Below are 16,094 nucleotides of genomic sequence, written 5' to 3'. Positions count from 1 at the left end.
TTTTAAAAATATCTTAAAAGCTAAGGCATTTTAACATTTAAATATCAGGACATCAAGTAGTTTTAGATTGAATTTAGAAGCAGATGCTAAGCTAAAAGAAAAAGTAAAATAAGACTTAATTTGTTATTAAATCTTTTATATCCTGCTTTTATAATATACATACGATACAATCTCCTAATACCTTTTAAATTTTATATACAACTTAATACCTTTTAACAAAAACAAACGCTTAAAAGATAAAATTTGTTTTTAAAGTCATTCTTACACATTGTGCTACAGAATTACAACAGGCTAGAGTAGGTATATATTTTATTGTGATTTCAAGTATTATTTAACTTGAAGAATCGACCTCCATTTCTAAATTCTCATGGGTACATTATGTTATTAAGATTTTATCAAACAAAGTCTACTCTACCTAAGTATTTCAACAATATAAACAAGAATATTTTTAAAAATTTAAATTTTGAAATGAAATTATTTTGTTCTTTGACTTTAGGGGTGATTTATTTAGGTTTATTTAAAACTATATATGTAATAATACTTATGCTAATAACTTTTTATGCACAATTTTGTAAGACAACTCCATATATGTATATACAAGCCATAATTAACACTTTTAAGTCAATACAGAAAAATAAATTTAATGCACTCTAATGGAGATACTGTAAAGGGATATATTCTAGAAATAATCAATTGTTTAATTAAATAGATAATTTCGATTTAAGTTATGTAATATGTTTGTGTTAATGTCTTGTTTTCCTTATTTTCTTTTGTATCCCAAAGATGTCTAGATTCAGTTATCAAGAAATCAAGAAAAATCATTAAATCCTATTATATAAAGTATTAAGATTTTTTATTTGAAGCTTAAGATTTCAAAAACTAATTACCCGATTGTGTTCACATATGTTAGCTTTAAGGCTATTTGTTGTCAGATTTAGGTCTTGGGAAGATTACAGAGCTGATAAAAATGAGAATTGCGAAATTTTATGGTTGTTTAACGAATAATGCCTTTAATTTTCTGGAATTGATGCATTAGTATTGTACTTGTAGAATATGATAAGCTAAATAGATACATCAATGTTACTTGTATATATTATTTACAATACATTTTACTCTCAGAAAAGGAAAACCTTTCTTAAAACTCAAATATTTATAGATTAACAATTAACGTACAGCGGGTTAGTTTTGTAGGCCTACAAAAGCCTTCGTGTACAATTTCTAAAAAATACTATACGATACATGCTTTTTTGGTGTGATTAAAAACTAGCAGATTTAGATCGGATTCGAAACCTTAAATTACATAATCAAATTTCTGAATCAATTATTTTATAGAATAACTTATCCTCTTCAAGCAAATATTAAGTATGTACATATGCAAACATGTAGATTTATAGATTAAATTTTATCATTCCATTTTAAAGGAGGGAGGGGCAATTATATTTGGACACACCCCTTTTTCACCCTATAATAGTTTTAGACCCTTTAAAAATAAACTTTATCCCATTTTAGTACGCAAAGACTGGGCTTATTTTCATTATTTAAAATATTTTCTTTAAGACTTTATATTACAAAAGAAAGTCAAATTTATCTAAAATCACCCTAAACTTACCCTAAATATTTGTTAAAAATTCACTATGTCACAATTAGCGAATCTACTGATAAATCAAGATTAACAAAAATTTTGGGGGATTTTCATCTAAATTAGAATAAATATATGTTTGAATGTCGAAATTAGTTGAAAATCTAAGAATAATGTATGGGCTATTTGAGTCTCTTTTTAAAGTTTAATGTTTAACTTTTTTCTATAAAATCTTATATATAATACTCACGAAAATATTCTCAAATGACCTATTTAACAATAATAAAAGGAAGCTTATTTTCAAATAATTTCCAACAAAAAAAATTGTTTCATGTTATACGTTAATGATGGATTTTAAGAATTTTTAGTAGCATAGCTTTACTACAATTTAGGCTGTCTAGATCATCAAAAATGAATTCTAATTGAACATTTTTAAATAAAACAAAGAATATTACATCTTCTATATAAAAATTGATCAAATTTACGTGTAAATCTCTGTTTTAGGTAGTTTTTAATTATTAGGAGAAAGAAAGGGATGTACAGTGAAAGCAGTGTAAGACTTTTGGATATTTTCATCCTTGTTCTTTTTATCTGTATATGAAAGGCAGGAAGGAAGGGACAATGAGCTGTTTATTACACTAGTCCCCAAAGTTTGTAATAAAGTTTTCTTATTCGTTGGCTTAACAACTTTGGGGACTTTAAATGAATTTGGATTGGTTGATTCATTAAATTGAGTGTCCAAACGTTTCAACCAATAATTGTAATCTACAGAAGGGATAATTTTGTGTATCATCATTGTAAATGTACATCAATTTATCGGCCTTTATTTTCTTATCCCTTTAGATCCCTGTATGAAAGGTCTCGTGACAAAGGTGAGTAAAAATATTGAAATGATGAAATGGTTTGTGGGCTAATTATTTCTGAAAAAACCCTCAAATTTTAAAAAACGATAACAAGGACAATTAAACACGAGGGTAGTTATACTTCACACAAAATAAAATGAAAAATATTCATATGTATTCAAGAGCTAAAGTATGTTGTAGAATATATTTTTAACCACAAATTATAGAGCAGATTCGCTCCTAGAATTGAAATATATATCAATTGAATGTGTGTGTGTGTGTATATCTGTTTTTGTTCATTTTTATAATACAGAGCTCACAAAAATTAGGGGGAACGTGTAAAAGAGTTAAGGGTCAAGTCTTAATAAAGAGAGGTGGGGGAGTCGAGGGGATACAGAAGAGAGGCGGGAAGATAAAGAGGGCGGAGAGATGGGGAGGGGACGGAAGGGCGGACCGCAGACAGATCTTTGGCGCCAGTTGTTTTAACTGATTATCCCTTGAAACCGCAAATTCGCGAAACCGCCAAATATTTCAGCAAAAAACTAAAATTGGGATATAAATTGGACTTAAAATAAAAGCAAATTTAATTTGCCATCATTTTCAATATCATTAAAAGTTCCTGTATATCAAAAATAACTACAAAAGATTGATAAATAAATAATATGCTGTAGTAGTGCCTTTGAAATTAGCTTTTTGTTTGAAACATTTTTAACTTTAGGGGAAATCAACAACTACATCTCTTCCAGAAAAAGAGGAAGGGAAATTAACTGGAGAATAAAAATATGAAAAAGAGGAAAGATAGAAATTATGGGAAAGAAATAAAGGGGAGAGGGGAGAGAATTTCAGGCAAATCAGTTAAAATTATCAAAGAAATTATTTTTTATGTTTGTATTTCAATTCTTACTTTATGAAAAAAATTATCTATTTAAATTTTTGTACTTTTCATTTTTTAGACAAACTCCATAAATAAAAACTTTACAAGACCTATAATTAGAATTTTTATGATCTATTGTTCTCAACGTTTATTGTTGGTTTTTCAGCATTTTTGCCAACAAAATTACCGGATTTCTTTTTTTTAATTTGGCAGATTTTATCTTTTCTTTTTATTTGTAAGGTTTAAATATTGGCTAAAAATCTATTAATAAAGATAAAGCTCTTTTTAATCATTTTTAATCTTTATCGAAATTGATTTAAAGTTCCCAAAACTACTTTGGGGGTAATAAAAATAATTGACTTCACTTTTGTAAAGAGTCAATTTTGAGAAAACCCATTTCCTAACCTTCCTCTCATTAAACTTTTGTGTGTGTGTGTGTGTGTGTGTGTGTGTTTGTGTGAGTGTGTGCGTGAGTGTGTAATTCAATTCGAATTAAAGAAAAGTAAAACTAATGGGTTAAGACAGGAAAACAAAAAGTGCTGTTATACTCAAAGGAAATTAATTTTAGAGATATATCAATAACATTCAAAAAGTTCTTTGTAAGATAAGATAGAATAATGAACAAAACCAGATCATGACAAAAAAGACAATTATTGTTAAAAATAAAGCTAATTTAAAAGCATGTAAAACTGATGTAAATGGCAATTTTATATAAAATTTATTATCCTAAAGATTGCAAAATAATTGAAATTTGATTCTGTTGGTAATTAATTGATACCTTTAGAACATAAAAAATAGATTTTACAACATTTTTAGGATTTTAATTACACCAGGAGATTTATACTCAAGGAGGAAGGGGACATTGGACTGTTTATTACACAAGTCCCAAAAGTTTTAAAATACCGCTTTCTTTTTCGTTGGCCTAACAACTTTGGGAACTTATATTAAATTTTGATTTGTTAGTTCATTATGCTAAATGTCCAAACGTTTTAACCACTGATTGTATCTACAAAAGGGCAATTTTGTGAATCGTCATTGAGGATTTACATAAATTTATTGGCCATTGTCTAATCCTTTTAGATCCCTGGTTATACTAGAGGTAAATATGAACAGGACAAACAAACATCCTATCATTTCAAGGAAGCTTTAAAAGTCCATTCTTTTTCCTAAATGATTTTTTTTTCAAGCTTAGTTAAGAATATTTTTCAAATCATTAAACAAAAATTTATAAATGAAGTCATTCATAGAAAAAGAATCATTAACAGAATATTTTATTCTGATTTGAAAATCTTTTTTCAAAAAATTTTAATTTTTTTTATTAAAATGACATGTTTTGATTCAAAACAATTATTCTAGTTCATTTTAAGCGAATTTATCATTTCTATCTTACGTGGTGTCCACTTAAGGAAGGATACTGTAAAATCAAATAAATATGACAATTTTTTTTTGTATATTCTGTTCATATTACGAGAAACTTTAAGATTTAATTTTATAAAATGACACACAAACAAATCCTCCTATTTATGAAAAACAATGTTTAAAAGTCTCAAAAAGCATTTGAATAGTTTGTTTTCTTGTTTTTCGCCCCAGTTAGCTAGAGAAAAAAATAAGTTCAGAATTTTTCAATGCAAATTTATAAATTAAAGTGTTTAATAATTTCTATCATGACATACTTAGAGAGGGGAAATTGTATTTTCAAACCGAAGCTCTTTTATAACTCACAAATCTTGACTGAAAATTATATCTACTCGTTTAAAAATAATCTTAAATGAAACACTTCCATAAATTATTTTTAATTGTCATGCATTAAAATTTTCAACAAATTTAAAGGGTGTTAAAATTTTCAAAATCTAATTTATTTGACAGAAAGGAAAACTTAAGATACCAATTATTTAGCATTTTAAATTAAAAATAATTTATGTCTTTTGCTTCCTATTCTTGTATTATTCCAAAGTTTTGCTAACATTGCATAAAGTTTGAATAATAGAATTGTAAAAACCACATGGAATGGTAAGTATATCATTAATGGTATGATTTCATATGACATTTGTCAAGCAGTAGGCACAATTATTTATTGAGATGGAGTAGTATTCTGAAAGATAATACATCAAGGCTTTCAGAAAAATGCTGGCTATTGGAAAAGTGGAAAATTTTGTCACAATAAGCTATCTAAGTAATGTTTAATTTTGAGCAAGGGCTGAGAATCAGCAAATAAATTTTATTTAGATTGTTAAAATTTAAATTGTTGTGGTAAATTTTCATTTAAAATCGTTTGTCAGAACCACTGTCTCTTGTCCCTGTTTATAAGGAATAGAATAAATAGATTTTTTTCTCAACATATTAAGATTATTTTCATTCATGATTGCCTTTTAAGAATAGCTGCCCCTTATCCTGCATATTGCATATGTTTATTATTATTATTTAACCACAAACCCTATTGGAGAAGCCCCGAGGGGGTCAGGAAATTCACGTATGTGTCAACTAATGTATGTTAATACAATACAGTAAATTAATATCTTTAACTTTTGTTTGTAGTTTTAAGAATACATTTATTTGAGGAACTAAATTTGATATTTTGTAACAAAAGTAATACTTCCCTACAAAATCAGAGACATTTGTTCATGTTTTAGTAAAAATAAATAGAAGGATAAATTTGTTTAATTTTTAATTAATTCTAAGGACACATTTTTCAATTTCCTGTGCAAGAAAAGATATTTTAATTGTCTTAAAATCTGAAATAATTAGATGTAAAATGGGGAAATACTTTTCAAGACAATTATTTAGGGGAGAATAATTAGGTTTAAAGTACATTTCTAGATAATAGTAGTTCATAGTCTAAGAAAGTTTTATCTAAAAAAAACTGTTTGTTTAATTCATATGACTCATTGAATCTTGATAATATTTAAAACAGTGTCTCTTTATATTTGTATGGACTTAATTGAAACTGTGATACTAAACAATCCAAGAACCCTAAAACTGTGTCCTAATAAAGATCTGCCAATGGCTATTACTTCTGTGAAACAGGGTTTCTCAATGTTTCTACAATACTGACAATATTATTGTAAATATACAATAGCAAAAAATAAAATACAATAATTGAGTAAAGAGATAATAACAGATTTCAAAAGCAAGAATTTCTTGCACTAAGTTCTCAAAATTGATATAGAATACGTGGATAATTGTCATTAATTTAGGTTGCTAATATAGTTCTCATATAATGGTCAGTACGTTCCCTCATGGTCAGGGGTGATATGGGATTGAGTCAAGAAGGGAGGGGGGAATGGGGGTATTGTTATATTAGAAACATTTTATCAGGCTGTGCGAGAACCTCTCAAAATATCCATTGTTCTTAACGTGTTTTGCTATTCTACAACTAAAATTATGTGTATTGTATGAGATCCAAAACAGAGGTTTCTTCCTTCAATTCTGTCTTTTCCGGTGAAAATTGATTTTAAACAATTTTCGAGTAACTATTGCCTGGGGGCTTATTCTCATAATTTTATTAAGAAAGTCTGTATACAGATAAACAAGAATGACAACATTTGTAAGCAACATGACTATATTAAAGAATAGAAAAATTTAGAAACCAACAAATTTTTAAAAATCTGATAATAAAATTCCTCCAAAATTTTTTACCTAGGTGTCAATTGAAGAAAATTTAAATCTAAACGGCCAAATGTTTTTCCAGCTTTGTATGTTTTTAAAATACTAACAATATAAGACATTAGCTTATTCTCATTCATAATTATATTATTAAAGAAATAAAGTATTCTTAATTTTTCTTAGTTTAAAAGAACTAATTGAAAATTATCAAAATAATCCATAAATATAACGAATAATAAAAGCAAATGTTTTTGAAAATAATGCGTTTAAGTAATCAATTATTACTTCATCTGTCTTATGTTTTATATCATTTATGACATCAAATATAAACATTTCATTTAATTATACAGTTAAATTATAAATAAAATTATCATTTTCAAGGTTTGGGGGTTGATATCCATCTTAAATAATCATTTGTGAAACTCCGAAGAGAAATATTCAAGGATCTACAGGGATAAGACAATGACCGATAATTGATGTACATCCCTAATGATGTTACACAAAATTATCCCTTCTGTAGATTACAATTTGTGGTTGAAACTTTTGGAAACCAACATATCAAAATCCAATAAAGTCCCCAAAGTTGTTAAGCCAAGAAATAAGAAAGTTTTATTATACATTTTTGGGACTAATGTAATAATCATCAGCCTATTGTCCCCTCCCTCCATGGAAATATTGATGGATTGGATTGAAAAGCTAAATTTGTCGATTAAATTAAATAAAGTCATCTCAACGAAGTTATGAATCTTTAACAGTCATGTTCTATGTTTTATTAATTCTTGTCGTTTATCAATTAGTATATAAAAATAATCAGAAAAATTGTTTTGTCTTAATAGAAATATCATTACTTTTGTACTGTTATAGTTAATGTTCTATTAAAAATAAAATGAAATGTTAAATTTCAAAATAAACTTATTTTATCAAATGACATTAAACATAAGTTTTTTCTCCCGTTCTCTCTTTCAATATAACCGTCAAAAATAAATTTTTAGCACTAATATGGCAAATTCATAACAAACACAACACACTAAAAGTCTATTGAAATAAGAAAAAGTCTACAATTTGCCCTATTTATGATATATATTTTGTACTCAAAAAGTCTTCATGCTTAAGCAGGAAACTAAAATCATCTTTTGGTGCTTTACCTCAAATTGCTAGTTGAGCGCTGATTTTTAAAAAATAAATTAAAAGTAAGGTGGAGGTTTAGGCTGGTGGATTCCTAACCCTGCAGGGCAATCCAGTGACTCGTCCTAAAGTAACAAACAATAAATTCCCCACCACATAATTTTCTATCATCTCAAAATAAGGATGCGGTTTTTGATGCTCGACTAAATACGTATGAAAAATGCTAAATAAATTACTTACATGCAATATCAACCGGGGCAGGGACAGACACAGTCTTGCCATGTTCCGACTCCGCCTCACACTGGCAGCTATATTCCCCCAGCAGGTCCATGATGTCTTTCCGTCGTACCTGTAGGTGGTAAAGGTTAATAGAAGGAGATCTAGCTGGTTAATTTGGTCTGTCTGTATGTTTCTTTTCTGTTAGGCCTGACTGTCAATTTGATGCTTTATAGGTTACATTTTATATGTAATTGAATAATATATTTTACTTTAGCGCTTTTATTCAAGGCAACATGGCTAAATCAAGTCATCCTAGTTGGTGAAATGGCTTCTAGGGGCGAAGTTCTTAAGGATTGGCCACTAGTTATTTGAATTTTAAACAATTTATATTTAATTATTTGTAGCACCTCTATAAGTGACATTTTATTTTACCTGTATCCAAACTTCTTTAAACTTAATTCCAGTGGCAGGATCTGTGCTTTCTGTCTCGTTTAACGTTTTCATCGCCTCATCGTTGCAGGTGAAAGTAACGGTCGTGGCGTGCGCCGCCTTGCAGTGCAACACCGCTGGCCATTCTTTGGTGGCGTAACCGGCGTGCGGGTCTTCCAATATTACCGGCAATGTCTCGTTGCTGTATTCGTCAGCGGCGGGAAGAAGTTGGGCGTCTCGAGAGGTGCGGCCTGCAGAGCCAGAGCTGCGAATTGCCTGGCCACAAACTGAAAAAGAAAAATAATTGTTTATAAAAGAATAAAATAAAATTACGTTTTACCGCATTTAAGAATAACAACTAAAGAAATATTGTTTAAAAAGTTAAATCTATTTTATTGCTTGAAATGTCTAGACTTCTCATAATATTATTTAATTTATTTCTAGAAGTATCAGGTTAAATTGTTATTTTTTCATTTAAAGGTGTTTTTGTGATTATAGGCTGCTCCATAGTTTAATTTTGCCGCTTTAATGGACTTTTATCATTCGTTAAGTGCATTCATATTTGAATTAAGCTATTGAAACAATTTTTTCATGTTTTTTTACCCAATTTTTTTTTCAGAATTGGATGTAAAAAGTTAAAGTTATGCAACATTCAGTGTTTGCAATTCACAAAATTAAACAACTGGAGTTTTTGCATTAAAATAAAAAAGGAACAAAATATTTGACAATAAAATATTTTTTATTCTTAAACTTGAGGAACCCCGCATGCAGTGGGTTATCGCAAACAACCCCCCTTCCGCGCTCCATACTTTTTGGAATAAAATTGAGAGGGAAGGGATTAATATGTAACATATGCTTTTCACTGGGTTGACCTAACCCCTCCAAAATTTTTTTTAAAGCTTTGAAAAGTAGAACCGAATATTTCAAGTGGTTTGCAAGATATTTTGCTAATTTTCTATTTAGTTGTATTATGTGGACAGACTGGAGAAAAAGTTGACATGCAAAATTCCTGGTCCATCCTAACTCAATTAGCAACTCTTAATCCAGAGTGTTTATACAAAACACACACAAAATCACACATTTTGTCAAGGATATTCTTATTATTTTTCCTAGTTTGCTGGTAATCACTACTGTAATTTTTTTGTAACTTAAAAAGCAACTAATTTAGAACAATATTGCTATTACAAACATTTTTTTATTGCTGAAATGTTTTTTATCCTAAACTGTAAAACAAAAATACTAGAAAGTAAGTTGGGTTTGTTTATCTGTTTTTCTTTCTGTTTGTTTGTTTAGGCCTTCCTATGTTTGTGACAAATAGAAGCTAAAATAGATAGATACTGACAAAAGTAATAAAAGATATACAAGTAAATGAATAGACAAAAAAAGTAGTGAATAAGAAATCGAAAAATGCAATATTCAGGCCAAAAAACAATCTCAAATTGTAAATGCATCTTATAGGCCAAAATATAATCTCTTTCTTTCACACATACCTTTATCATACAAGGGCGCAATATGAACATACAAAAGGGGGAAGGGAGTCGATCAATCCTTATAATAAAGTAACAGAATGTTTGTGTGTGTGTGTGTGTGTGAACCGATGATCTCGCTAACTGCTGGGCCGATAAGCTTCTCCTTTACAGGGTAGCTTCTCATAGGTCCTGAGAAGGTTTATAGGGAACCACCACCCTCCCAAGAAATCGCCCAAAAATAATAATACCCCCTTTAGGGGTGTAGCCGCTAGTTTAATATAAGCGGACTTAAAATTGTCATAATGTCATTAAATGAAGTAGTATTTTCTGTTTCATAATCTGTATATTATCTTTTTTCTATTTTTATAACTAAAATATATATACGGACCAACGAACAGACAACGCGAGTTATTTTGTAGTTTCGCTACGTAAAAGATAAATTTTGTGGTTTTGTGCAAATCTGGAAAAACACATCTCTACTGCAGAATTCAAGATTCGCAGATAATAATTTAGTTTATTTGCCTAAGAAAATTGGAACAAGAACATATTCGTTCTTAATTGCATAGCTAGAAAAATGGAAAATTTAATTGCAACGTAGGGATTAATGAAAGGAAATTAATCAATACAGGAGAGCTACGCATAAAAAAAATGTAATTGAATTGCTTTCTTATGGAATTTCATCAAAAATCCTGACTATATACTTACATTTTATTTACATTTTCTACTAATTCCTTAAAAATGTATGAAATTAAAAAATTTTGAATATAAAATACTTAAACATGTAGTGTTTGTTATTGTATACATAGCATAACCAATATCCACTTTCATTCAAATTAACCACTTTTGAAAAATAATAAAATTTGTTGACGTATCGAATTCTATTCTTTGTTGCCCTATATTAATTTTATAATATTCAAAGGCAAAATTTTATAAAGTTCACCATTTTGAGTTGTATTGGGTCTATTTTAATTTTTATTGGAAATTGAGAAAAGCACTCTGCTAAAATGTATTATTCCTAAGATTGCGCAAAAATTTGCATAATTTTATACACTACACGACAAGTCCCTAGGCAAGGGGACAGCTTTACTTATAGAAAACTTGCGCTTAATAGGCTATATAACTGTCTAAAAGAACATTTCTTTTGCTTATCTAATTCATATTTCTTTATTTGAACTTGCATTGTGTTATAGACATTTTCTTTATTGACTCCTTTCAAAAATTTTAAAATGAATGCGGTTATTTGTTTATACATATTTGTGTGTTTGTATGTGCAAGAGATGCATTTCATCGAAATTAGAAGGTGCATGCCCAAGCAAGTTTTACAAAAGGCTGAAAATTTTATGACAATACCTACAGAATTATAATATGCTTTTAATAGGACCAATAAATGTTTTTTTTCTTCAAGTCATTGTGTATTTTGATTTCTTGTAAAATATTGAAAAGGGATAATTTAAAATCATTTTACTAGTTTGATGATTTATTTTACCTACTTGTATTATGTCCTTGAAGTATACATAATAAGGGCCAAAGGGCTACTGGATTTTTCTGAAGCGAGGCTACTTTATCATTCGTCCTTTTTTATTCAGATGATTTTTGTCCATTTAAACTTATGAAATCTGGTTTCATTAATAAACCAAAGCTTTGAAATTTACTACTTTAGTAAGTAGTAGATGTAAAATTTTTCATAGAATTCAGATATGCAATCGGTTTTTTTTGTAGACCTCTTATTTTTTAAGTAATTTAAGTTTAAAAAAAAAAAATTAAGTCGATTTTAAGGTACTAAAATGCAACAAAAAAAGAAAGAAAATGGTCATTATGAACAAAAATAGTAAGATCTTTAATTTGACACCTTACTTTTTCAATTCTGTCAGGTAATTATTGAAAAAATCGATTTTTTTAAACCCACGAGAATAAAAACTTTGAACTTACTTTTATTATTTCACAGGTAAAAAAATATAGGTTCATATATACCTTTAGAATCAGAAAAATATTACGAATCCATTGTAAGCAAAATTGAAAAAAAAGTTTACAATATAGTATATAAACTACAATAAAAGGAATTATATGAAAATATCATATTATATTGTACAGGCAACGTCTTAATTCTTGAATTGAGTATAAAAATGGGAAGGGGGTAAAGAGGGGGTAAAAAAGGGAAGACGATAGTGTTGCCTGAACAAAAAATATAATTGGCCATTTGTTTAATTTTTTATTTTTTTACTTTTTTTCAATTTTGCTTACAATAGATTCGTAATATTTTTCTGATTCTAAAGGTATATATGAACCCATGTTTTTTATGTCTGTTTGAGAAAATATTTAGGTCTAAAGTTTTTATTAAACCAAGGTTAAAAAAATAGATTTTTTCAATAATTACTCAACAGAATTTTAAAAGTAAGGTGTCAAATTAAAGATCTTACTATTTTTGTTCTTACTGGCCATTTTCTTCTTTTATTTTGTTGCGTTTTAGTACCTTAAAACCGACTTAATTATTTTTTTTTAAAACTTAAATTACTTAAAAAATAAGAGGTCTACAAAAAAACCGATTGCATATCTGAATTCTATGAAAAATTTTACATCTACTACTTACTAAAAGAACCGGCTAGCTATAAAAAAAAAAAGTTGATACACCTTCTTGTAAAACATGGTTGTTATTTCTTTTTTTACATTTTTTGCCATTTTTGAACTTTACATAAAAACTTTCTAGAAACTCCCTTAATTCGAAGCGAAGTAATTCAATATTTTGTAATATCTGTTGGACTGTGGTACCTTTATTATTGATATCATAGGTCATAATCGTATTATTGATTTTCAATTATTATGGATTCGGTCATTCTTGTTTTTTTAAATAAAAAATATTCTTTTCTATTAAAATCAGAAATGCAAAGATAGGTAAAGGTAAAACTATGAAATGCTGTGTATACAAAAACAAATAATATTTATCTCTCATTGATCCACCCCACCATCCTTGATAAAAATGTTCTAATCTGTCCACTTGATCGTAATTGTAGCGTCAACTACTTCAAGTAAACAAGGATGAAATAACTATGAAAAAGCGAAACAAAAAATATTTGATAAACGAGGCAACATCGATCAAATGTAAATTATGATCAATAGCCTTTTTATCAAAGCAGCTCATAGTGCCTAATAAAAAATGACGTCATATAATACAAATGACCAATGATAGGCCAGTATACATTTTAATTGACCAAATGTAAAATGTATACTGGCCTACCGTATGTCATTTGTGTTGAATGACGTCATTTTTTAGTAGGCACAAAAAACTTGTTAATTTTTATCTGATTTAGACATACATACAGACAAAAAGTATCTTAGCTACGCTTTAAGATGATAAAATAGAATGTCTCTTGTGAATTAGTGTCAGAAAAAGTTGTCAAGATAAGAGGTGCTTTTTAAAGAAATATAATGATTAAATCACAGCAAATTTATATTTTTTTAATTTAAAAACTGTATTTTTTAGTAAATTATTCGTACAACATCCGCTTAAAGAAAACATTGGACTCTTAATCAAATACTTAATGTCAAAATTCCTCCCATTTTTGGGAAGTTTTGACTTATTTGTGCTTCAATTTTAAACTCATCAAATTAAATTGGTGACAAATTTTTTGGACACATTTTTGTCTTTTCAACAAAGATTTAAAATATCTTTTAAAATGAAATTTAAACAATGAATAGATATAGATTTTATTAAACTAAATTTTTTCTTTCTGTAAAAATATGAATTTATTCATTTGAGTAGGTTTATTAGAACAGAACAACAAACAAAAAATAGTGGATAGGTTTTAAAATTTATATTATTTTAGCGACTGCGCTTTGATAGGCCTCAATGGTAACTTTAAATCTTAGTTTTAAGAATAATATTTTTTTGAATATTTTTGATAGTTCGAGTTACCATCCTCTGAAATAGTAAAATGATTTAAATTTTAATGTGATTATCTTACATTTTTAGAATACATCTCCCTAACTTATTTAAACAAAAAATTAAAAAAAAACAGAATAAAAAGTTTTAATATTTCCTGACAAATACCCAGAAAAACATTGGATTCATTTAAATAAAAAAAAATCCGTTGTTTTTTTTATTTCGAAATAGGAAAAAAATACTTTATGCCATAATTTTTTTTGAAAAATGTAGCAAAATTGTAACTTTACAACTTACCTAAAATATCAATAATAAATTAATTTTTATAGACCTATAAGACCATTAAGATCTCTCCGCTAGAAGCTAGAGGCATAGCCATTTGTACACAGGGACAAGGGAACGGGATTCTGGCAAAAATAAATAATGAAATCATTTTTCCAACTCTCAAATCCTTCCTTTAGTTAAATCCCAAGACCAGTTTTACCCCGACAAACTATAAAAATTTAGCAATTGCCAAATCATGACCCCAAAAATATAAAAGCTGGCATAGAAGAAGATAAAAACATTATCTTTTTTTATTTATAACTTTTGAGGCATGCTATTAGGACTACTTATTACTTTATTCATGAAATTTGTAGACAAAACAAAATAATTTCTAAATACTTTTCTAAGTTGAGTTATTCTAAAATGTGGTAGTTATGACAATTTAAAATGAATTCTGTCAATCAAGTTTGTACTTACTTTCAGTGTAGGGATTATATAAGCAGTTAAAAAGCAAATCTATTCTAAACTTTGCAAGGGATGTGACATCAGTACAAATTAAGACATAGAAATATCCTATGTTCCTTTTGATATTAGTGATATCTATAAGGTTTACACAAGCGGTTTAAGTGTTTAAAGTGCCATACTTGGAAATCAAAACATTGAATAAAATGTGGAATGTTTCGAAAATTTCTGTGTCATTTCTTAACAAAAATACATTATTTGCTTTATTATAGGCCCTGACGGCTTTATCAAATGTAGTACGAGTTCCCTCTTTACTTTATTTCTATTTAAAAATCGCTTTAGCGCTTTTAAAAAAAATATGTTTAAAAGTATTCCTTTTATGACTGGATGTTTTTTTCAGGTTTTGAAATGAAGCAGAGGTTAAAATAATTCACTTCCTTTTTTTAACAAACAAAAACTGACTTTTTACATTAAAGTTAAGTGTATATGTCAGAGATTAAAATCAAAAACATTATAAAGCGAAAAGGGAAGTTAACTGAAATTTTTTAAATAACTGAAATCTAATGTGGTATCATAATTATTTCAAATTAAGTTTAATAATCTTTAAATAATATTTTGTGCTATCAATCAACCCTTTTAAATTACTTATTTATAAAAAAACTTCAATTAAAAGAACATTTTTTAGAGTGCTGTAATAAAATATCTGTAAAACAAATATCTAAATTTTACAAAGCTATTAAGGTTAAAGTTCCTAATCCCATTTTAGCAACAAAAAAAACAAAAAAAAACAAGCATAATAATTTCAGTAAGTAGCTCAGTTATTCACACAGGCAAAAATACAAAATAAAAGACATTGGATCCAATTATTTTTTAAAGTAAGTCTATAATTGTACAAGTAATTTAATTGATTAGTAAAGGCAAACAATGATATTGAAACTATACAGTAGCTGCGCTACTTAAAAACAAGAGAAACCCATTAAAAATCTGGGATTAATGCGCAACCTAACTGGGTAATCCCTACAAATCTGAAAGGTATTTTAATGTAGTTTTCTTTGGTGAAAAGAACATTTTGAGATCTTGAGCTGCAATGTTGTTTATCAAGGTTGCCAACATAAAAAAAACACTAATAGCAAATCTCTTAAAGATGTAAAAATTTCTAATAGCAAATCTAATTCAATGTAAATCAAATGTTAGCTTAAATGGCAAATTTCTTAACACAAAGCAAAATATAAATAATATTACGCGTTAGGCTAATTCAGCTACTTTGAACAAAAAAGCTTGATGGCTTGTGAAAGATAACCTATCAGTCCAAAGAATGGTAACCTTTCTACAACAAACAGGGACAAGTTTA

At 27.9% G+C, this 16,094-nt stretch overlaps 1 protein-coding gene across 1 annotated transcript in view; it reads right to left on the bottom strand.

The window, feature by feature from the left end:
- LOC145329603 (netrin receptor UNC5C-like) overlaps positions 1-16,094 on the bottom strand; it is a 35,208-nt gene that overhangs the window by 6,064 nt on the left and 13,050 nt on the right. Inside the window, exons 3-4 of the mRNA XM_080173894.1 lie at positions 8,675-8,958; positions 8,264-8,372 (exon numbers count right to left, since the gene is read on the bottom strand). Of these exons, the coding sequence (XP_080030020.1) occupies positions 8,264-8,372; positions 8,675-8,958 (393 nt within the window). The remainder of the gene's footprint in view (positions 1-8,263; positions 8,373-8,674; positions 8,959-16,094) is intronic.

This window comes from Acartia tonsa, chromosome 10 (genome assembly GCF_053477335.1).
Source record: "Acartia tonsa isolate MP-2025a chromosome 10, ASM5347733v1, whole genome shotgun sequence".
In the NCBI taxonomy this organism is placed as follows: domain Eukaryota; kingdom Metazoa; phylum Arthropoda; class Copepoda; order Calanoida; family Acartiidae; genus Acartia; species Acartia tonsa.
This window is presented reverse-complemented; position numbering and strand designations above follow the sequence as displayed.